Source organism: Hesperophylax consimilis, chromosome 21, assembly GCF_061612785.1.
Source record: "Hesperophylax consimilis isolate HC1 chromosome 21, BYU_Hcon_1.0, whole genome shotgun sequence".
Taxonomy (NCBI): Eukaryota; Metazoa; Arthropoda; class Insecta; order Trichoptera; family Limnephilidae; genus Hesperophylax; species Hesperophylax consimilis.
In genome coordinates, this window is record NC_142856.1 from 1,859,533 (window position 1) to 1,882,975 (window position 23,443).

The following is a 23,443-nucleotide window of genomic DNA, read 5'->3' on the forward strand; positions in this document are numbered from 1 at the left end:
AAAACTAGTTATTCAGTGTTAAAATCGCCAAAAAAGAAAGGTAGAAAATTTTGTGGTGTTTTTGATTTTTGATAATGTTGGGTTCGGCATTCGAGGTCAGAAACTTGGATTAATCATTGGGCCAACATCAAACAACTCACCAAAAAATCAGAATTACCAGATCTGACACAAGGTCTGATGTACATGGTTAATGGACTATACCGAATTATTACGAAAAAGATCCAAATACCTCGAAAATCAGTACACAAAACCTTTCCCTGCATTTCAAATTTCGAAGCCAACGTCATCACGCGACACGCGACTCCACTGACAAAATAAATAGGCTGATAGGCTCTGAAAACACTTCGGAGCGGCGGTACCACGCGCCCACGCGCCGCTCCAGGCCGCCGTGCAGAAAAGTCTCACAATGGAGTGCGCTGTAAACCGTTTACTAGTTAATGCTTAGTTACTTTTCTGCGCGGCGGCCTAGAGTGGCGCGTGATATTGCCGCTCCGAAGTGTACGTGTAGTAGAGCCTGTAAGTGACAGAAACCAGTGTGAAATTGAAAATCGAAATCAGTTAAATTTTGACAGTCGGCCGGTGGGCTCTTGAACATTCTTTCTCCGTCATTTTTCCATTTTACATGACTAATTGGAGCACGATCCGATAAGAAAGATAATGATTTCAGTATTTATTTGTATAAGACACTAACTATTATTCAATTTTGATTAGTTTAGTGCTCATTCTACGCGAGAGCTGTCGGCAGCCGCTTCGCTGTTATTTTTTTATCGGTGAGTTGAATGATAAATTTAATTATTTTACGGTGCATTTATGTTTTGGGTCCGTTCGCCCGCATTGAGGTCAATAAATCGTTGAATCGATTTAGATTTATTGAAGAATGATAATCATTGTGTTACTTAACTAGTAATTGCCGATTTTGTGAGGTTATATTAGTAAACAAAACAAGAAACTGAAAGGTCACGCTAACCTTTGTTGCACGAATATTGTTGATAATTATGAAGGTTCAATGCACCCTGAATGCGCATTCTTCTTGGAATTTTTCTGGTTAGAAATGATCTGCTTCGGCCCCGAAAATAAGTCTTAATAATAAGTGACAGCAAAGCTAGAAATGTTTATCATTGCGACATATGAATGTTTTGATTAATTTGTTTGACGTTTTGTTTTTATAAGATGAATCAGGGTTAAAAATCTGTTTTTTGGCCCCGAAAATAACATGGTAAAAGTTAAAAAAGCTTGGAAATGTTTATTGTGGTGGCACATCAGTGTTAATTGTTGGTTTATTTTGCAAGATGGATTCTGGTCAGAAAACACTTTTGGAAAAAATGCTTTATTTTAATTCAGCATAAACATCCTAACTCCCTGAAGGCAGTTGGATTATAGCATCTCCGATTGGGGTATGTTATTAGGCTGAAGGTAGTTGGAAAGAGAAGGAGATGGGGAAGATAAAGGTTAATAATAGGAAGGTTAACCTGGTTAATCAGAACTAACATTTCACACAATTCCGAATGGTTGTTTTTATACTACCATAGTGATTAATTTGTCAATACTTTGTTTGCGGATAATTATTTATTTTGGTTATTATCTTTTAAAATATACCTATCAAAATAATGAATAAATACAATGGCCTGATATTGCTAGTATTTATAATATCACAGTCATTGACCTGCTAATAATGATTAATAATAAGCATTTGATAAGCTTCCAGCTGTTTTTTGAGGTCAATGGAGACCTCTAACAGAAGTACAATACCATTATTATTTGCTAAAGATACTATCAATATAAAATAGTGATACACAACAGTACTGTATTTTTTTTGTAAACATTTTTTTATTGCACTGTTTTCTGTGGAAGATAGAATAAAGAAGAACACAAGCAATGTTTTATTGCAGTGTTTTCTGTGGAAGATAGAATGAGAAAAACACAAGCAATGTTTTATTGCAGTGTTTTCTGTGGAAGATAGAATAAAGAAAAACATAAGAAGCCCAGGGCTATTGGGCTAAATGGAACATTTGTGTCCATTCAGATTTGTAAGGAAAGCACTTGTAGTTTTCTTCTTTAGGTATTCCCCATGTAAAAAAAGAATTAGTGGAGGTAACCTTCCTTATAATGAACATCTTAGCCAACTGAATTATGTAACAAAATATGAAATTTTGTGAGGTATTTAGCAAATTAGCATATAAAAACTAAATTTACGATAGAAAATGGAAACGATTGAAAAATTCACCATAGGTAGGGTAGCAGATTTACATTTTCAATTTTTTGTCAATTTTATAGCTTAACACATTGACGGACACTCGTCTTTTGTCACAGGACACGTGTTTTGTGAAGTCGATGAAAATCATTACTAAAAAATGATCAATATTCGCGTTGTGGCACAAATAGACGGGCTACACACTTCTTGATTTCTTAGTCCTCTGTGTCGATATTGCGTTCCTGATGACATATATGAATGTTCTGTCATATCGCAACTCCTCTAAAACGACATCAATATACTTTGTGTCTGTGAATGTGTTAAATCTTCCATTGAATCATATATTTCTCAATATTTTATGTGGATTTTGTCGCTAGCGTAGACGTCATTAATAAATGATCTGTAAAATGACTACATATTTCAAAATATTATGAAAAACTAGTGAACACCGCAATGCTTTGCTATTGTTAATGTCTTTCTTGGGAATCTCCGGCTTCTTCCACCATTCACTACCGTATACCAAAATATTACTGTTAAAAAACTACATAACATGGACTTTAATTCCACTCCATATCTCATTCCGGTGCAGAGATATTACGTTAAATGTTCCTCGGGCATCCCCGACTTCTTCTATCATTCGAACTACTCTCTAAACACTCCTGGCACTAATAAGTACAAAATTTGAAATTTTCAACGATATCGGCTGACTACTTTTCGAGTTTTACTAGCGCAAATATACGCAGATAGAATTTTTATATATAAAGATTGGCAAATCTTATTCCATAAATACAAAAATTAACTCGCTTACCGTAAACACAAGATTAAATGCTTTTTAATGTTCTATTTGCGAGGATTATAACTTATCTATTCTACACACAAAAAGTCGTAAATTAAAAGTAATAATTGTCTTCATAAAAAAATATTCATTTGTCACCTTTACGGCCATCATTAGTTACAATTTTTATGAGTACCTTAAGTAAAGGAAATGATATATTCAATGATTGGGAAAAAACATAGATAAAAAAGTAATATTGCTGTACACTCAAGTTCACATTCGTATTGCTAATTATTACTTAAAATATATTGTAAGTTAAACGCGCCTATATTGGCATAGTTTTCCATAGATTCATTCTCCATACAATCAGTGTTATCCTGGAAGATCACCATCCAGAATTGAAGTGTTATTGAAATTGTTTTGGATGTAAATGGAAGACTTAACACAATTAAGTGAATCAAGTAACAGATTTGGATCATTTTAAGACTTGAACAACAATTGATCGATAAACCTACATGATTCTGTCCAAACCGTCTGATTGAAAATCCATTGTTAACACATTTCTGGTGGGTATTTTTGCACTGGCACTACACTATTTCTGGTGAAAATAAAGGTCCCGCGTGAATTTCTTTAATTTGTTTTCAATCGCTATATCTTCGAAAATAATTAAAATATTTTAATAAAAATTTCTACATAGTAACTCAGCATACCCAAAATATAAAAGAACTAAACGAAAATTGAATATTATTTGAAATGCAACTCCATTAACCTTATAATATGTTTATTACGGTCCGCCTATCGGTATTTGCCCATACCTGCTTTCTTTAAATACGCCTGACATCTCTCGCTCGCTTGCACATAGCAGTTGAATGGGGCGGAACAGAGATAAAGATTCGAATCGGGTTTCACGGTCATAAAAACCCTTACTCCTGGAATTGAATTATTACAATAACAAATAATATACAGGGTTTTCCAATAATAGGTGTTATTTTGATATTCAATCGTAAAAGATCAATGGTTTCGTTGCTTGTGTGGCACGTAGCGCCGTCTTGTTGAAAGTAAACTTTGTCCAGATCAATATCATCCAATTCCGGCCATAAAAAAAATCAATAATCATCTCTCGAAAGCGCAATCCATTCACCGTAACTGTTGCTCCAGCCTCATTTTCGAAAAAGTAAGGTCCAATGACTCCGCCGGACCATAAACCACACTAAACAGTCACACGTTGAGGATAGAGAGGCTTTTCAACAATAACTCTTGGGTTTTCCGAGCCCCAGATGCGACAATTTTGCTTGTTGACGAAGCCACCGAGGTGGAAATGGGCCTCAGCACTCAAGATGATTTGCATTTGATTCACTCAAGTGAATTTTAATAAATTCAATGCTTTGTTGAAGCGTGTATCGTTCCATTTTTATTAATGGCGTAGTTTCTACTTGTCAAATGTCAAAAAATGACAGCTTCAAAAGTAACATCTACCGAAATAGCGGGCTATTCAAAATAACACCTCTTATTGGAAAACCCTGTACTATACTTTTGTTGAAATCCGAAGTAAATGAAAGGCACAAAGATAAATATAAAAAGAAGACTTGTATTACGATTCGATAATTATGTACATATAGTTGGGACCTTTATAAAGAGATTGGTACATAATATTCATATAAAAACATTGAATAATTCTGTCTTGTATGCCATTGAAATGAGGCCGACGCAAAAGGTAGAACTACCTATCCTGTCCGAAGTGTGTTAATAGGTGCAATGTAGGTGTGTTACGTCTATTCTACGGTATTTTAATGGAGCGCTACTCGAAGAAGCTAGCAGCATTGATCCCCTGTGCACTGGTGCACCTACGCGAAACTCGACATACATGATAGGAACCTCTGTTCACAGTCAATGTCGACTTCATGAACGGGTTGTTTCTCTGACTCGTTTTTGTAGAAGTCGACCTGCATGTGAAATGCACTACCTGTATATCTTAAAGAACCGCATTAATAAATCCCTTCCTCTAGCCTCCACCTTAACCCGCCTCATAATGCTTTCCAACCGGGTAGTGATATAATTTCCGTATCTTATATCGTACAGACAGGGACAAGGAATGCTTGTCAGGGCAGGGTTGTGACTTTTCATCCACCTCTGCCGAGTCCACAATCATGCATACTCGCCTGATATTATCTGAACCCTGACACGAACCGATTAAAATAATTCATTCACTTGATCATGCCAAGCCACTTGCACTTTTCATATTCTCCTTTCTACATGTCCAAATCATCCCTTGTGTCCCTTTCATGTTAATTACATTACGCTTACAGTGACTTTACAATGTGATTTTAGCAATCGTTCACCTTAACAATCACCTTTACTCCATATACATTAATTTAAGTACATATGAAGTTATCTTAGCATACCTATTTTTCACCTGTTCATTAGATATAGCAGTCGATCCATGTAATCCATCTCTTTCCCCTCCTCGCTGCCTTCAGCCTCATAACATACTCCAAATGGTGATTCTATAGCCCCACTTGCTCCGGATAGGTGGGAGCAGTTATGACTCTTGTGTGGTATTCACATAAAAAAAGATTAAATTGAGCTGTCAGTCAAACATGCTTATAATGGCTTAGGTCTTGATGAAATTTACTTGCATTATCCCAATAGTAAGGGTTAGGTTAAGTTAAGAGGGGCATGCATTATCGGTATACAATGGACGCCCAAAATTTTAAACGTGTCTCCACCATGAAGGATTTCGATAGTAGGCTGACATTTTAAGCTCATATTGAGATGGCTTTTAGTGCTTCATTGAGAACTCTGCAAGGAATTTTGGAGATACCCGGGTTCTCATAATTTTATTAAATTCCTTAGTAAGGTAGACTTGAAAGTGGGTCGGTAATTTATACTCCACACCAGGTAAAGTATTCCCACATGTTGAAGAGAGTTTAGAAAAAAAAAATCTGAGATTTCTCTACGTAAGGCAGTATTGCAACTACCCGTGGCCCTATCCTACTGACTTTCTTTTGAGTATGCTCGGAATGAACCATCTACGAGTTGGAAGGGATTCCACATTTATTCAGACTGATTCGTCGATGGTTTTAAAACTCAGCTATCACGGAGTGCATTAATTTCTATGCTCCTGATGGTTATCTCTGTCACCGACAGCAAAGACGGTTTTATCTTCCAGCCTGCAGGATTAACTTGCCAATTGTCATGCCGGTGGGGAGAGCAGTCTTGCTGTAGAACACAATCAATTCAGATATCCACATATTTAGCAGCAATGAAGCTGTCTTTAAAAGGCAAGCTTTAATACTACCGTATATGTGTACCTGATACCTACTTTTTATATTTATGTAAATCTGCTTTATAAATTTATTTAAAAACGGTTTAAAATTAACTATTTTGTAATGTTTTTGAAGTAATAAATGAATTAAATGCACAATGCAATAGTGAGAATTTGGATACCGCGACGGAACTTATAGTTTGATTTCCGATTGTATTTAGGGTCTGTATAACTGTAACGCGCCGATTTTTTTTAACAATTTTTTTTATCATCTATTTTAAATTTCTCTTTTAGTGTAATCAATCAAGATGCGTTTGGTAATTTTGGACTCGGCCGATATCGTGGCCGAATGGTCCGCCAAGTACGTGATGAAGCGGATCAACGAATCGGCGGCGGGGCCCGAGCGCTACTTCGTGCTGGGCCTGCCCACTGGGGGCACCCCGCTCGGCATGTACAAGAAGCTCATCGAGTTCTACAAGGCGGGCAAGGTGTCCTTCAAGTACGTCAAGACCTTCAACATGGACGAGTATGTTGGTAAGTAACATCTTATTCTTTTATACACGGTGTTCAGAAACTCAAGGTACAAGCGGGAAAGTGGTAAATATACCGCCATATATTCATTGGATCACCAACACCTCTGCCATAGGTCACCTCAAGTGGTTCGCTATGTTTGGTGAATTGGCGGGGGTGCCCTGGTTTATTTCGTATGCATCTGCCCACCAACTGCATGAATGATGGGATCAGTTGAGGCAGGTTGAGTGAGACGCTGTGACCTTTCCTGTAGACACTCTCCGAAAAATTAAGAGATTACCTCATTCAGACTGTCCCGTGATTTTCCAAGGATCTGCGCTAGTAACAAACTAAAACTGCTCAATCATTGCACCACACAACACAACATATTTTCGGTCTTTGTTTTTAGCATATCAATATGTTGATTGTAGACTATTTTCTTTCCAAATAACCACAAACCGCATTATTGACAAATAGGAGAAAGTCATGCCAAGTTCACATTCAATAAATACTTGATTTTCAAATAGATAAGTATCTTTTATAAAGTAAACACTCTAACAAACCACACAGAAGGTTTTAAATATACTTATCGTAATTTTATTGTGCAAAAAATATGAATTGTTTATTACAGTATAGTATCTGTAATCTGAACCCACTATAATCTGAATTACAGGGGGACGGGGAATGGGGTGGGTGGGTGGAAAACCCAAGACGTTAACCATTGAAGAAAAATGTGTAATTTTAAAGACACTTGGCCAGCTGTATCAGTCGCTTCGAATCCTCGCTTAGTTCAAGATTCGTCGCTCAAATTTATGCAAGCTAAATCTAAATCTCAATCTTTATGGCTTATGCAGTAAAAAGGGCAAAATGAACTATATTAAGATTACAAAAGTGACTATTATAATTTAGAACTTTCTTGAATCTGTAACTTTTACTTGAAAACTGCCCAGTTATTTTGATGTAGTGACGTACTGAAATGATAAAACTCATAGACCGAGCTAGGTATGTACTCAGATATCTGTCTTATTTTTCTTATTCTGGTCATTGCACTAAAAACGTGTTATTTTATTATTTTCATTCTTAATTATTGATTTGAAAAACCACACATTCTGAAACGGTTCCAACTGGCTACAATGTCATTATGACATAAGAACTGCCAATGTTTGGTAGGACACCAACATTGTCTGGCGTAACGTGAAATGAACATGTCATTTTGGTGGCAAATCGAAAATAGCACATTTTAAATCATTGTAGGAAATTTATTCAGCGACATAAAAATAAAATAAAAATACCATCGTTATTTTTTTCAATAATAAAAAACAGTGGAAAAACACTAAGCGTGATATATTTTATGCAACATTTTTTTTTTATTTCAAAAAGGAATCATACATTTTGTCCAAAGACACGATACTATTTCAATGACGATTCTTTTTTCAATTTTTCTTTAGGCAGTTAGCTACCCCAATATTGAAAAAAATCAATTAATAGGAGAAATGTCCAAATAAACACAACAATTTCAAATTTGACAAATGAATCTTTAGTGAACCATTAAAACGGCCACCATTTTGAACCGGAAACGGAATGTAAAAACAAATTTACAAAGAGACAAAATGCAAAACGGTTGGGTTAAACCAGCACTTTGCTTTGTGAAAATGAATGGTAGAAGAAGTAGGGGACTCCCGGGGAAGAGTAACAAGAGAATAACTGAAGCGTATGTAAGAAAAAATATAGGAATGTTAATACAGTAAGGATTGTGTGCTAAGGCAGAATTTTGTGGCAGTCTATCCTCTCTGCCTACCCCTGTGGAGAAACAGCGCGATCATTTAGTTAGTCTGAATAGTTGCCAGGTTTGTTTGGGGTTCAACCATTTTTTGAATATGTAAAACCATGGGTGGCCAACATTTTCAGCAGCCGGGCCAGATTTTAGAAATGAGATTTTCTATCGGGCCGTACTAGAGGTGAGTCGTACTAGCTCGTCCTGATACTAGGAACAACTGGTAAAGTATGCATAAATACCTAGTCTAAATACCTGTTCTGTAGTATTTCTCACTTGTACTTACTTTTACAAGTAATGGTATGCTGAAAGGAATTATTGTATGGGGTATTGGGGTATCTTCTCAGCGTCTTGCAGCTGGCGAGTATTACGGGAAGCAAAAGAAGTCCAAGACATGAAAGACCCAGCGGGCCGCGGGTTGGTCACCCTTGTTTTCGACCTTCTCACTCCGAATTGTTTATTAAATAATTCCAAAAAGTTTATCATTGCTTCGGCTTAGTGGGAAGGGAATTTTAATAGTGTGTCTGCAGTAAAATGTTATTGATAAGATCTTTATTATTTAACGTTTGTAAATTTTATCAATTATCCTTTACAAGTAGGCCGGTAAATTGGCCATATTATAGATTATAATTAGATTATGTATCTAGATGTGTTACTTTCCCGCTATATATTTCGCAAGTATGTATTCATTTTATCAGACATTTTGATTGTTTTCTGTTTTTCACTCCTGGCATCAGCTTGTCCTCATTGTTGTTTTACAATAATAATATAATATGTGGGCCATTGATAACATATTTTATTTATCTTTATTTTATTGTCATGTAATTTACTCAGCTTTTTGTAGGACATGTATAGGTTTTCCCAAAGTCCCACTAAAAAAGCTTTTTCGGTTTGAAATTTCGAACCCAAATATTTTCAGCTCATTTCCATCATGAGATATGGAGCTTTGAAATGTCCCCTTGATTGTCAAAAAAGACAGACATTATATTGTTTGCTTTATAGTTTAGGGTAAGTTTGCCAAATGCTGCCTCTCGCACGCATTAAAAAAAGGGTATTTTAATAATTTATTTCCTAAACGTCTCAAAACTCAACTTTGATAGAGAAAAAATGGAACTTCAATGCATTTCTTTCCATCTCCCCCGACATAAATAGTTGTTTCTTGTAATAATCACGTTGAAACTAAGTGCTATTATTATGCGCAAAGTGGAATTCAACAACTTTATCGTTTAGTTATCTTAAATAGCATTTTATCCACATAAACTGCATTCTTCTTTCAGTGTCATTATCAAAATCTAATGTATGTGCCCTCCTAACCATGGCCATTAGAGTGACATCAATCAATTTAATTGATAGCTGCATATCGATACTTGATAACATTATTAATTTACAACTAAACTGGGTCAGCAACACAGCCTTTAGTCATGCTTTTAATATAAATAGTACCCACCATTAAATATTATTGTCATAAATAAATACATCACTCAACACAAACACAACACGAGTTCTAAAATTGTACAAGCTACACCTATAAATACACCAATAATAACATTTGATGTTACCTTTTAATGAACCTTCCCAAACCTGTTCATTGCTGGGAATACAACTAGATTCAACCACAAACTGGAAAGAACATTAGTTGCCTCTCTTTTGTACTAGGCACACTTAGAAGAACCATATACAGTCATCTCTGCATATTAGCATAAAAATGCCAAAGGTGTTTTTATTATCCAAAAGAGATGCTTTTGAGTCCTCGAGGAGCAAGGCTCTTGACTGGAAAGCTTGAGGTCGCGGGTTCAAATCCTGCCGTGTGACCTAAATTTTATTTGATTGATTTTTGTTATTTCACAATTTACTCATTTAAACTAATATATAGTATATTTGCCCTACGTTCCAGAGTGCAAGATACTTTCAGTATCATCCTGGTTTAGACCACCATCCAGAATTGAAACATTGCTTGAAATGGCTTTGGCCGTGTTTGGTGACCAGTTCTGAATAGCCAGGTACTTCCTCACCTTCCTCTTCCCCATCTCCTTCCCCTCCCCACTACCTCCAGCCTCACAACATACCCCAATTGGGGATGCCATAGTCTCACTGGCTCCAGACGGTGGGAGAGTTGGGACTCTTTCTGTGGAAAATTATTTTTACATTATATTTGATTCCAGATAAATTTGCTCTATTTGAGCGCATTTCAAAACCAAATACTGTTTTGGCAAGCAGATGAGACTTTCAGATTTTAGTATTACAAATTGACATATGCAATTAAAAATATTAAAATTTTGAATGCAATAAAATTTTTTAAAGTCGCTTATCGATGGTTTTTATTGTGTAAACCGTAATTGCTACATTATACAAAACTAAAACACATATTTATTTAGACAAAGGTATCGTAAAAGTTAGTGACTTCACTTTTTTTCGTTTAGTATAAAAAATTTTACAAACCTTGACAAATATTTTTCTAAATCTAAATGTTGTTTCATAGACGTTTATGGTAAATTTTAGAATGCCAACTGAAAGCACGGTTCTCTCTTTCTAACACTGTTTAAATCAGATTTCTCACCATGATACAAAATGAGATAGCTTAACTTTTATCTGACCGTGTCAGGCTGCGATATATATATATCCCCCAAAAAGATTCTTCCAAAGTGTTTCTTGTCTGTGAAGAATATCTCCCAAATTTGCCAAAGTTGTTAATCTCTGCCTGTCTCTTCGGTAGGTATATTTACACTCTAATGTCCACACTTATTATAATATGTACTTTACTTATTGTTAATTGGGTTATCTGGTAGAAATAGGATATAATATGTACTTTACGTATTGTTAATTGGGTTATCTGAGAGAAAGAGGATATAATATGTTCTTTACTTATTGTTAATTGGGTTATCTGTAAGAAATAGGATGTAATATGTACTTTACTTATTGTTAATTGGGTTATCTGTAAGAAATAAAATAAAATATGTACTTTACGTATTGTTAATTGAGTTATCTGTGAGAAATAGGATATAATATGTACTTTACTTATTGTTAATTGGGTTATCTGTAAGAAATAGGATATACCTTTAAGCTATTCCCTTCATACTTTGTTATTCTGTGCAATAAAGATTTATTTTATTTTATTTGAATTACTGCCTCCATTCTTAGTGTCTGGTAAGCCTTCTGAAAAGGATTTCACAAGGTTTATTAAACGGTCCATTAATTTTTCTCAATTGTTAATTATTGTAACTAGTTTTACTGCTTGAATGCCAGTGATGCTTATTTTATTTCATTTTTATTGTATTGTTATTTATACATATCTTATGTTTAGATACATATGGTCAGTATTCATTCTGTGTATTTTTTATTTTAATGTTAATCATCTTGTTTGGTGAGTAAAATTAAAAAAAAGATGTATGAATGTGAATGAATCAACTTGTCTATCATATCTGCTAACCCTGTGGAGAAATGGCGTTATAGTTAATGTGTTTCGTTTCTTTCAAATGACTTATCACTGTTTAATCTCTTAGATCTGCCGCGCAACCACCCCGAGAGCTACCACTTCTACATGTGGAACAACTTCTTCAAGCACATCGACATCGACCCCGAGAATGTGCATGTGCTAGACGGCAACGCGCCCGACCTCGTGGCCGAGTGCAACAACTTTGAGAAGATGATCGTGGAGGCGGGCGGCATCGAATTGTTTGTCGGAGGTCGGTATCTGCACCACTACACTACACAAGAAGTCTTATTATTTAGTTTAAATATTTACTCTGTACAGGAGGCCCTGAGTGAAATCAGTTCCCTTTAGTCCTGGTTCAATCCGATCATTTTGATGATTGATCAAGTCAGTACAGGCAGCACCCATGATTGGCGTGGTGAGTGCATCATTCTCGCATTATTCTCGAACCACAGTGACAGTTCAGTTAAAATTATATTTCTGTGTCCTGAGAATGCGATTCAAGATGCCCGGTCTACAAAATTTATATATCTGTGATCTACATGACGGCGTCGCATTGTTCTATATATGTATAGCATTTTTTCTATGTTTAAATGTACTTATTTTCGATTACCAAATATGTTTGCAGGAATCGGGCCAGACGGTCACATTGCCTTCAACGAGCCGGGCTCCAGTCTAGTGTCGCGTACACGCGTCAAGACCCTTGCGCAGGACACCCTGGAGGCGAACGCGCGCTTCTTTGGTAACGACATCAACAAGGTGCCGAAGCAGGCGCTCACCGTAGGCGTTGGCACTGTTATGGACGCTAAGGAGGTTCGTTACATATATTTTTAATGCACTCTGTGTATATTATTCTGTTATACTAGCAATAAAATACCGAGCTTTACATTCAAATACAGATCTTAACCACAGAATTATTAAAAGGTACACATTTATAAAACCAAAAGTTCCGACTGCAATTAGAGAAAAATTTATGAAACTTTGTGAAATTTTTATTTATTATTTTAAATGAAATTTTTTTTTCCAAAAATGTGAGATGCCTGTAATAATGTATATAATACATTTTTCTATAAGTAATTTTGGTTCAGTGTTTAGATGAAAAAACGTAAGGTGATCCATTTTTTTAAACTTTTGATTTCAAAATTTTATTATCTTAAAAATTATATTTTATTTCTAATAATACAATTTGAAGGCATATTTCATCACCCCTCAAAAACAGTTATTAGTTTTTGGATACATTCAGCAATATACAATTTATTTGATTTTTATTGAGAAACGGAAATACACAAAAATCTTGGACTTTCTGACAGCATCTGTAATGACAAATGTAACTGTCAATACGTCTGAGAGCAAGAAATACATGGTGTCTGGAAACTCGTAGTACAAGCGGGAAATTGGTGAATCAACTTCACATAGAGAACCTTAAAAAATATGTTTAAAAAAAAAAAGAACTTTTTTCCAATTTTTTAGCAACTAAGGGTTAAGATTTTTTTAAAAGATGGACAGCTGTTGTGAACCACCTAGCGACCGATTAAAAAAAAAATTACTGAAAAAATCCCAACTCTGGACTCAATTTGCTCGAAAACGAAAGCTCAAATCAAAAAAAAAATGTACCACAAAATCAATTCCAAACGTGATGTGCATTCACCAGTTTCCTGCTTATACTATTCGAATACTATATGAATTTCTGGACACCGTGTATATAGATGATTTGTTATTTTGCATAAACTCTTAGTTACATCTGTGTAAATAAAGTATTGAAAGCGGTAGCACATCGTTCGATGTGTCAATGCTGTTGGCTTTTTTTGAGAGGGGAGGCAGGACAACATCTGACGCTCCTTCAGTGCAAGCTTGAACTTGCTAGAGTCACTCGGTGGTCCGTAACGATTGTTTCCGTTAACTGGTTTTTTCTAGTGCTGAAAAATATATTACAGCTTTACTAGCTCTTCTTACGTCGGGCTGCTTATCATATCAGCTGCTCACCATTGACTAAAATACTTTTTAATTTACCGACTAAACCATTCAATTTGGGAGGCAGGTATGGGTACCGCTTCCCCCGGAACCTTTAATTGGATAACCAACACCTCTTCCATAGGTCACTCCACGTGGTTCGCTAGGTTTTTGCGGTGGAAGCGCTTGCTCACCAAGACCCTTTGACCTCTCCACATTGGCTTGCACCACAGTGAGAGGGATGGATTCATACATCTGTTATTCCTGGACACACTGACTCCAAGACTCCTACCCACTCTTCATACCTTTTCCTCCCCATAACTCCTTCTTTTTTCTTTCATTAAAAATACCCTCCAAACAGTACACTTAAAGATGACAAAGGTCCCGACGAAATAAAAAAAAAATTGTTTGCTCTTTAGGTGATGATCCTAATTACGGGCACACACAAGTCGTTTGCCCTCTACAAGGCCATTGAGGAGGGCGTAAACCACATGTGGACGGTGTCCGCCTTCCAGCAACACCCCCACACGCTGATGATCTGCGACGAGGACGCCACCCTCGAACTGAGAGTCAAGACTGTCAAGTACTTTAAGGTTGGTGGGGTTGGATTCAATTGGGGACTGAGCGGCCTGGGAACTTAAGCAAAGTTGGTGAAAGCGGGATTTAGGAATGTATGATGTGGTTCCATCACAAAACAGAACAGTAACAAAACAGACCAGTAACAAAACAGAACAATAACAAAACAGAACAGTAACAAAACAGAACAGTAACAAAACAGAACAGTAACAAAACAGAACAGTAACAAAACTGATCAGTATCAAAACAGAACAGTAACAAAAATGATCAGTATCAAAACAGAACAGTAACAAAACAGAACAGTAACAAAACAGAACAGTAACAAAACTGATCAGTAAAAAAACAGTACAGTTACAAAATAGAACCGTAACAAAACAGAATATTAAAGAAAATGAATGGAAAACAAAGGTTACCTGATCTATTCTTTTATAGTGTTCTGTTTTGTTGTTGTTCTGATGTTAATTGTCTTCCACGCTAGCGGCTAAATTCAAGTAAAAATACTGCACATTATATGATTCAAACGACAGTTAAAGCTATACATTCCCTTAGAAAGCTAAAATCTAGCTCTGCCTACCTAAAATAAGTATTTTTTATAACAAGTTCTATCGATTTCCATTTTGTAAATTCTAAATTATGTCGCTAAATATCTTATAATGCACATCATAACCTACTAAATTAGCTATATATATTATTAGATGTTCATTACATCCCGACAATGCCAAAATATGCAATATCGATGCCAAAATATATGACTGTAATGTGATGAAAACAGAAATATGTCGTTTGGAATATGGAAAAAACTGGCCAAGAATATCGACCATTTCTAATTTGAACAGCTCATATTTTTAAGGATTTTATGACTATATGCCAACTGCAACAAGGCTTCAATATGCACTAACAAGCAAAAAGACTCAAATATGTGCTAACAAGCAACAAAGGCTCAAATATGCACTACCAAGCAAAAATGCTCAAATATGCACTTCTAACAAAACAACTTAAATATGCACTAACCAGTAAAAAGGCTCAAATATGCACTAACAAGCAAAAATGCTCAAATATGCACTAACAAGCAGAAAAGACTTAAATGTGCTCTAACAAGTAAAAAGGCTCAAATATACCCTAACTAGCAAAAAGGTTCAAATATGCACTAACAAGTAAAAAGGCTCAAATATGCATATAACTCTATGTCTATTAATTACATTATATTTTAAGGCATTTAGTGAATATGTATTCAAAATTAGAAGATGGAAATCAATAGAAAAGTGTATTTATGTTAGGGTGGCAGAGCTGCTTTTTCGGTTTTTTGAAATTTTATAGCTTAAATTTAAATAGAATTAAATCTGTATTGCATGATACTTTTATGTGAAATTGGCCGCTAATATGGAGGGCTGTTATTTAAAGTTTTGATGGTTGAAAAGGAAGAATTTGTGTGGTGTTCTTGGACCAAGTATTTTGGAAAGTGAATAAAAGTTGGTGATGGTTTTGGCTGTTTGATTTTTGTTTGTTTATTTTGTAATTATCGCACAAGAGTCCTAACTGAACCCAGAACCCGAAGAAGGAGATGACAAAGGAGAGTTTAATTTTAAGAGATTCAAAACCTTTTTGAGCCTATTGCCCACTTTTAAAGTATATTTTTCTTCAACCTCCTCCCCCCATCAATCATAGTGCGTACAAAATAGTATTGAATGCCCCATACCAGATGTACTACAAACGACCCATAAAATGTCCCATAATATTTGTCTCAATTCCTTTTCTTTGTATGGTGGCACTACATTTCCTCTATGCAACATTTTTGTTCTAGAGTTGTGATTTTGGGGAAATTTTCTCTGAAATTCTTTGGTCACTCTTCCCCCCCAGGATATAAAAGGTTTTAGCTCCTTTTTGGCTCTTTCACACCTCAGACCTTACCTCATATCAATATTTGAGTACCTTATACAAACTCATTCTGAAATCGCATCCTACCCAACACTAGTACAAAGAAAGCGCCGTGGGCAAACATTTTACAGAACAAAATATGTTCAAGGAAGAACCAATGAATTCTTATCATTCATAAAATCAGATTCCAAAAATCTTTTGGAATTTTATCAAACGGAAAATAGCATTAAATGTAGATCCCAACAACAAACAGCTCTGAATTATTTACAGTGTTTGTAATAAAGTATGGGCAAAAAGTATGCGTATCGCATACCAAATCGCCCCTCGAAACAATTTTAAATCTCCATCTCTCCACAAGCGACTTCAATCGTCCACTGGGGGGGCGATATTGCCAAGATTGGGAATAACTGGGATAGATAATGGAAATACATAGTATTTTTGGTATTTGGTGTGGCTGGTGGTATGGTTTATAAAATAAATAGAAATTAATAAAGGCATAAAAATGTTTTAAATGTTTGAATATGTTGTATTTTGACCTCCATTTAACCCGTATTTACCATTTTTCTTCTATAATATTTACACTTATTCCAAAGGAAATTTTTACAGCAAAATTTAAAAAATACAGTGATGAGATGTCTTTTAACCCCTCCGACTTTTCGCGAACTTGAAGCTAAAATGTCTTTATCGAAATGTCAATTTCACGAAAACGTTGTGTTATTACCGCCTCACAATCAAAGCTCTATAAATGAAACATTACTGAACGGAGCCGAATAGTAAAAACTGTTTTAGAAAGGTTACAAAATAGGCTTTCAAATTGTTGTATCATAAATAAATATTAACATTTGTAAATATTTAAATTTAGAATGGAAACATGAAAAAATTGTAAAAATGACTCACCTGTAATGTTTTATGTAAAAACGATACTAAAATCACGGATAATGTAAAAAAAAAACACTTATTTCATCGTACAAATGTACAATAAACAATTCTGTCACTTCACTTTTTGACCATTTCATACAAAATATATTTTTAAAAAAATAATTAAACTTGCGAGGCGGGTCGGCACGTCAAACGGCTTTCTTGGCGTCGTTTTACGATTTGGCGGGTAAAATTTGCTTCCACTGAGTAGGTCTTTTTACGGGTTTCTATGGATAACTTTGAATAGAGATGTGAAGCTTCATTCAATACGAATATTCTACTTTTTGTTTTAGGGATGTCACTAGAAGAATAACGGAGTTATGACGATTTTTGTGGAAACACACGCGTTGACGTGTAAACACGCTTATTGTACTTGACTGCTATCGTTATTTTATCGTGTATATCTGCTTACGTTGCTGACCGGTTAAAAGTAAAAAAAAGTATTTATATAATTAATATTTTATTTATTATATTAGTTTTTACTAATGGTTATTCTTATTTACTAATTACTAGTTTTTGGGGTTATATTGCTAGCCATATTATTCTTATATTAAAATTATTACATAAATTTAATATTTTATTAAAAGGGAGTTAATGAACCTATCCAAACTACAGTAACATTAATTCTAAAATTTGTCAGGAATTAATATTCAGGTTGGTCAAAGATTTGAGAATCAGGCTATTTATCGTAGACATACTAAACAATAGACCTGCCCATGCCCAACCTTTCCTTAACCAAGTTGTACGGAGCGAGAGGTGACGTGACCGTCTCCCTTTTAAGTATTCTGTCAATAAATGAATCTGACAGAATGCAGGCAACTCTCATTGATTGTCCTATCAGTATCTAGTCTGTGACAATAAAATCTGCTTACAAATATTTTTTTTTTTACAATGGCATGCAAATTGCCAAAGTAACCTCTAAAATTAATAAACCTCTCATGTTAAAATAATTAATATTTTATAATTTAAAACACAAGTATTAACAGGTATTTAAGGTAGCAAAATTAAATTTAAAAAAAATTAAAATAATTTTTTAGTCTCTTCTTACACATTGGGAGACGGTAGGTATATTATATTTTATAAATTTATTGTTTCTGGAATATTATTATTAATTTATATATTTATTATGCAAATTGGTTTATTAATTTAATTTAAATATTTATTTAATGTATTTATTTCTTCCAACTAACCTCAAGAACAAGAAAATAATTTTGTGTATATAGCAGTGGCGGCTCATGACTTTGGAGTGAGTTACGGTGCTAAGATTGAAAAATTCATCTATTTGAACTTCACTTTTGTTTTCGGGATGAATGAATACAAATCTTGGAAGCGGAAATTAACCCACTTCCCGACATCCGATCGAGCTGAAACTCGGCAGATAGACTCACTGTCGATGACAATGCATTCTATCAACTTTTAGTGGCATTCACATACACACGCGAACCTACACGCATTTCTCTGAAATCCCATGACATTACAGCAGTTAATATACAAAATAAATGTTGGTCATACCCGATCAGCATTTGGTAAGGTTGTTAGCGCGGTTGACATCAGTCGGAAGGTAGAATCCTCAGTCAAACCAATTTAATTATTATTTTTTAAAAGATATTTTAAAAGTTCACTGCAGTTTGAGAGCCAGTCCCTGGGGAGGAAGATTCAATCCACAGCCAAACCATTTTTTTCTCTTTGAAATTGGCTGCTAGCCGTTTCAAGAGATGGAAATAGCTTGAAAATTGAAAATAGATGTATTATAGTATAAAAAAAATTGTTTTTTCTGGGTTGATTTTTACATTATATGTAATTTTTAATTTAAAATTAGAAAAAAAAAAACCATCAATGACATTGTATTTTTTAATCTTAGCACACTTAAAAGTCATGATCCACCAGTGATTTTGAGTAATGGTGATGAAAAGTCCTTAATGTTGTCATGTGTATTTTGTCCACCAGGCACTAAGCGGCGTCCATCAGAAGTTGATTGAAGAAGGTATTCCGTTGGCTCTGCAACGATCCATCCACTAGTTTTTTGTCAAGTTCAATAAACAACACATCACATTATATCTCTTATTAACAAGAACCACTTATTTTAAGGCTTAGCGTGTACAGCAAAACTCACTTCAGATACAATTCCATGTCCCGTATCCAAGTGCTTATTTATAACAGTTGAAATCACAAATCATCAATGAAGATCCAATCATTTGATCGATGATGCTCGGTGTCAGTGTCAGCTGTCAGCTGTCAACACCCGTAATGTGCGTGGCGGGCGACTATATAAATGTTTTCATTTTGTAGATCGAGCGACTCGAATCTTGTTCTCGTTGGTAGGTTTGTACCTAGTATCCAAATTGGAACATATTATCAATTGTATAAAAGAATGAGAGATATGTAATTTATGTATCAGTCTCCGGTCTACACAATTTTTATATCTATGGTCTACCTACGTCGATACGCCATGGGCGGCCCATCGATATATCTATGGAATTTTTTCTATTTGTACTGATCCTATCACTTCGCCAGTAGGTCGTGATCTACCCGGCTTTATAAAATGATCGGTCGGCCCAAAACTAATGGGAAGAGGGTTCAGATATCGGGGGAGCCACATTGGGAGTCGCAACGAGAGAAATAGCTGAATTACTGATGACAGTTGGTTAACTGTCAAAGGGATCATAATTGACCTGTGGCCTAAGCCTTTTTTAAAGGGAATTATCGAACATACTGATTTAGGTTGTCTGTGATGGTGGGCGTTAGTTATTCTTACGCAAAGTTCAATGAACTCAAATTTGCTTTAAATTTAAGTGTTTAGTAATTTTATAAATAATATGACTGTCCCGGTGTAAATCTGAAGGGAGTTTTGCTGTATACGTTTTTATTAAACTGGATGTATGTTTTTGCATTTAAAATATATATATAATTTTAAGTATATTGTTTTTATTTTATAATCTTTTTGCTTTACCAGTTAATTTTTTTTTGGCATGCTTTTCAATATTTAAACTACTATGTATTCATAAAATACTCAACCAAGATTATGCTACATATATTCAAATTATAATTGACCTAATTTCAATTGATTGTCTGTTTATCTTTTGATTTGAATGAAGATTGCTAACAATATATTTTTGAATTGATTATTAAAATAAAATTTTATAAACATCATTATTATGTTATATTGCTCAATGTTTATTAACAAATTCATTACCCAGTGTCCAATTAATATTATTTGTTGTTTTTTTGCTTGATTTTAAAATACATTCTAGAATGAACAATAATTGCATTTAATTTTGAGCTGCTTCCACAACTAATTGCTTGTATTTTTTTTAGATTATTATTAAGTTTTGATGACTGCTGTGTATAAGTTATCATTTATTAATGAATTTTGATTTATTTTCTAGCTACAGATAATAGAAACAATGGAGATAGGCCATGTTTTTTGTATCTATACACCGAAGGCATAACTTTCATAGAATCTGCCGTTTTCATAGTATGTGCAGTTTGGTCGAACCTAGGCAACCCTCGGCATGCTTCCATACAATATCTCTGTTTGTTTCTATTATCTTTGCGTCTAACGCTACACATATTTGTGTATGCATTTGTTTTAAAGACCATCAGAAGAGTGCCTTACAATCTTGATAATATATCAAATGCAGCTTTATAAATTAGCTTACTTTGCAAATTCCAAACCTGACCACTTTAAACACAGAATATAATAGCCTCCTTCTATGCAAATTGATTCAATGTTCAAGAAAAAATTTCAATATTTGAAAAAGTTTGATCGATTTCCTCCGGAGTAAGGAAATTTTAAGCTTACTTCAGGCACAACACACCTGCCCACAAGCCACATGCCCACAACACACTTCTAACAGTGATAACTCTTCAGTGACTAATAATTTTGAAAATGAATGATGTTTCACATCAAAATTACTTTTTTAAAATTAGTTATTAAATCTCACTGAACCATCTACTTAGAATAATTAAAAAAAAAGATTTTTTTTTTGTTACGTTTAACAGACTGATGTGTATTTTGTTTTTTGTTTTGTATTTGCATGAAATTTGTTTTTTAATATTCCACAATCCATTTTTGCACTTCTAACAATATCCATGTTTGTTTCTGTTTGTGTTTTGATGTTAATTAATTAAAAAAATTAATCATTTATTGTATTTATTATTATTTTGTTGCCTTTAAAGATGGTTCCAAAATAACAAAAATGCAAAAGGTAATACATTTCACTTACAATATTTAAACCAAGACAACTAACAAAATGGTTTTCTTAATATTATATTGTTTTATTTGTGAACCCTTTTTGAACTCTAGTTAATCATCTTTTTTTTATAATAGACAAAGACATTTTGTCAATTTTGCAATGTCATTTTTTACAATCTGTGAAGTGGGAATTTGGATCATAATTCCTAGTTCTGATGATTATTGTTTAATTTTTGCAAAATATTACAAGTTTCCGTCTATTTTTAAAAAACAACAATATTAAAAAAAAAAATAATAAATCCGATTTTTTTTTGGAAAATTTGATAAAATGGGATAAACTGTGAAATCTAGGTGGAGTCATTGGCTTAATTTTTCATATGTTTCCGTATTGGTTCCGTGATATTTCATCAAAATGGAAATTCAACACACCTTTAAAAAGTGATATAAAGTCATTAAAAGTGATGAAACAAAAACTAGGTTTAATGTTACCTATGTAACCTATTTAACCTAGTTTTTGTTTCATCACTTTTCATGACTTTATGTCACTTTTTGTATGTGTGTTGAATTGTCATTTTGATGAGATACCCGGTCACCCGTATTATACTATTTGAAGGTATGATATTTGTAATGAATGCGCCGAATCGTGGCTGAAACCAAACCCCCGAAATCTCTATTGCTCGAGCGAATAAGGGAAAATTTGCTTAAATTTTTAAAGTAATGCATGAAAATTATAATTTCTAGAATAATCTTTTTATTTCTACGAGTTTTTAAAATAAAATATAATGTTAATAATGCTGCCCATAAAAATATTGTTGTTTGTTTTTCAGAACTTGTGGAGTGTACATAGCAAGTTGATTGAACAAGTTGAATGAGAAATGATATTTTTACCAACAATCGAACAACTTTACACAATGTAATAATCTCTATACATTAATATCATATTTTTTGTAAGAATTTTTCTGCCATGTTTAATTTAGGTCAAGGTTTTCCAGCTCACAATTTTTTAGCTTTTATATAATATTTTTATGAATAAACTTTATATATTTTTAGGAATAAATATAATGTAATACAAATTATTTTGTTTTATTTTTGCTAATTTACAACTTTATTCTATTTTTCACATATACATATATTTTACAGTCAAACTTGGTTATAACGAGCACGAGGGGACCGAATACATTTGTTCTTTATAGCCATTACTCGTTACGTCCAAAATAGGTTTTTTAAAAGTCAAATGTACCTACCACTTCCTGCGTCTACTATTAATGTATTGTATATATCCAAATGCAAGTAGGTATATTTTATTAAAAAAAAAATATTGGAAAAATACACTTTTATTAATAAAAATTATAATCAATGATTGTTTTAAAGATTTCACTTTCATGCTTCTCAATTTCTTCTTCAAAAAAATCAACGCATTATAATTATTATCACCTGGTTCGAGGCTTCCAAGAAAAATAACACTGAATAATTGTCTGTCTTATTATATCACTAGCTTGGCGGTATTGTACCACTTGTAAAATCTCACTTTTCATAAATGACTAGCTTGAGGGATTGTTACGGTTTTCGGTAAAATCTTACTAGTCACAAACCAGCGGCCCAATTTGTGCGGCCCACTTGTCAATTTTGTACGACCCACTTGGTTATAGAGAAAAATAAAAATGTTTTGGGTAATTCTTGAAAACCATGAGAACATATTTTTAAAAGTGTTTTGGTTTATTTAAGCTGCAAGTTCTAATTGGAACTAAATTCGAAGAACCAGATTGCAGACCAGCAAAAAAACTCAGAAAGGTTAAACCTTGAATTTTTATGTTCCTCCCCTTCAACATAAACAAAAAAAATCCATTTGTAGGTCACAGACTGTTTGCATTTAGCGGTGCAAAATGTTTTGCATCGCTATCATAAATTTATCTCGGGATGTTGGATTGTAGGGATATACTTGATAAACATGTTTATTGGTTTTAAAAACAAAATTGACGTCTAG

The 23,443-nt window shown here is 34.1% G+C and overlaps 1 protein-coding gene across 3 annotated transcripts; it reads left to right on the forward strand.

Annotated features, from left to right (window-relative positions):
- Positions 1-482: 482 nt before the first annotated feature.
- On the forward strand, positions 483-22,520 carry LOC149413493 (glucosamine-6-phosphate deaminase-like). 3 transcript variants are annotated; one of them, XM_089644659.1, is made up of 7 exons: positions 484-770; positions 6,526-6,765; positions 12,016-12,198; positions 12,574-12,758; positions 14,315-14,488; positions 19,212-19,248; positions 22,287-22,520. In XM_089644659.1, the coding sequence occupies exons 2-7, from the start codon at positions 6,540-6,542 to the stop codon at positions 22,304-22,306; spliced, it is 825 nt and encodes a 274-aa protein (XP_089500785.1). In that variant the 5' UTR covers positions 484-770; positions 6,526-6,539; the 3' UTR covers positions 22,307-22,520. The 3 variants fall into 3 exon arrangements, with proteins under 3 accessions (XP_089500786.1, XP_089500784.1, XP_089500785.1); XM_089644660.1 differs by lacking the exon at positions 19,212-19,248 and having other exon boundaries at positions 483-770; XM_089644658.1 differs by lacking the exon at positions 22,287-22,520 and having other exon boundaries at positions 483-770; positions 19,212-22,213.
- Positions 22,521-23,443: the final 923 nt, after the last annotated feature.

Coding starts and splice junctions, on each gene's coding strand:
- LOC149413493 (XM_089644658.1), top strand. CDS start 6,540: ATGCGTTTGGTAATTTTGGACTCGGCCGATATCGTGGCCGAATGGTCC. Junction 12,759..14,314: donor CTGTTATGGACGCTAAGGAG/GTTCGTTACATA, acceptor TTTGCTCTTTAG/GTGATGATCCTAATTACGGG. Junction 14,489..19,211: donor AGACTGTCAAGTACTTTAAG/GTTGGTGGGGTT, acceptor TTTGTCCACCAG/GCACTAAGCGGCGTCCATCA.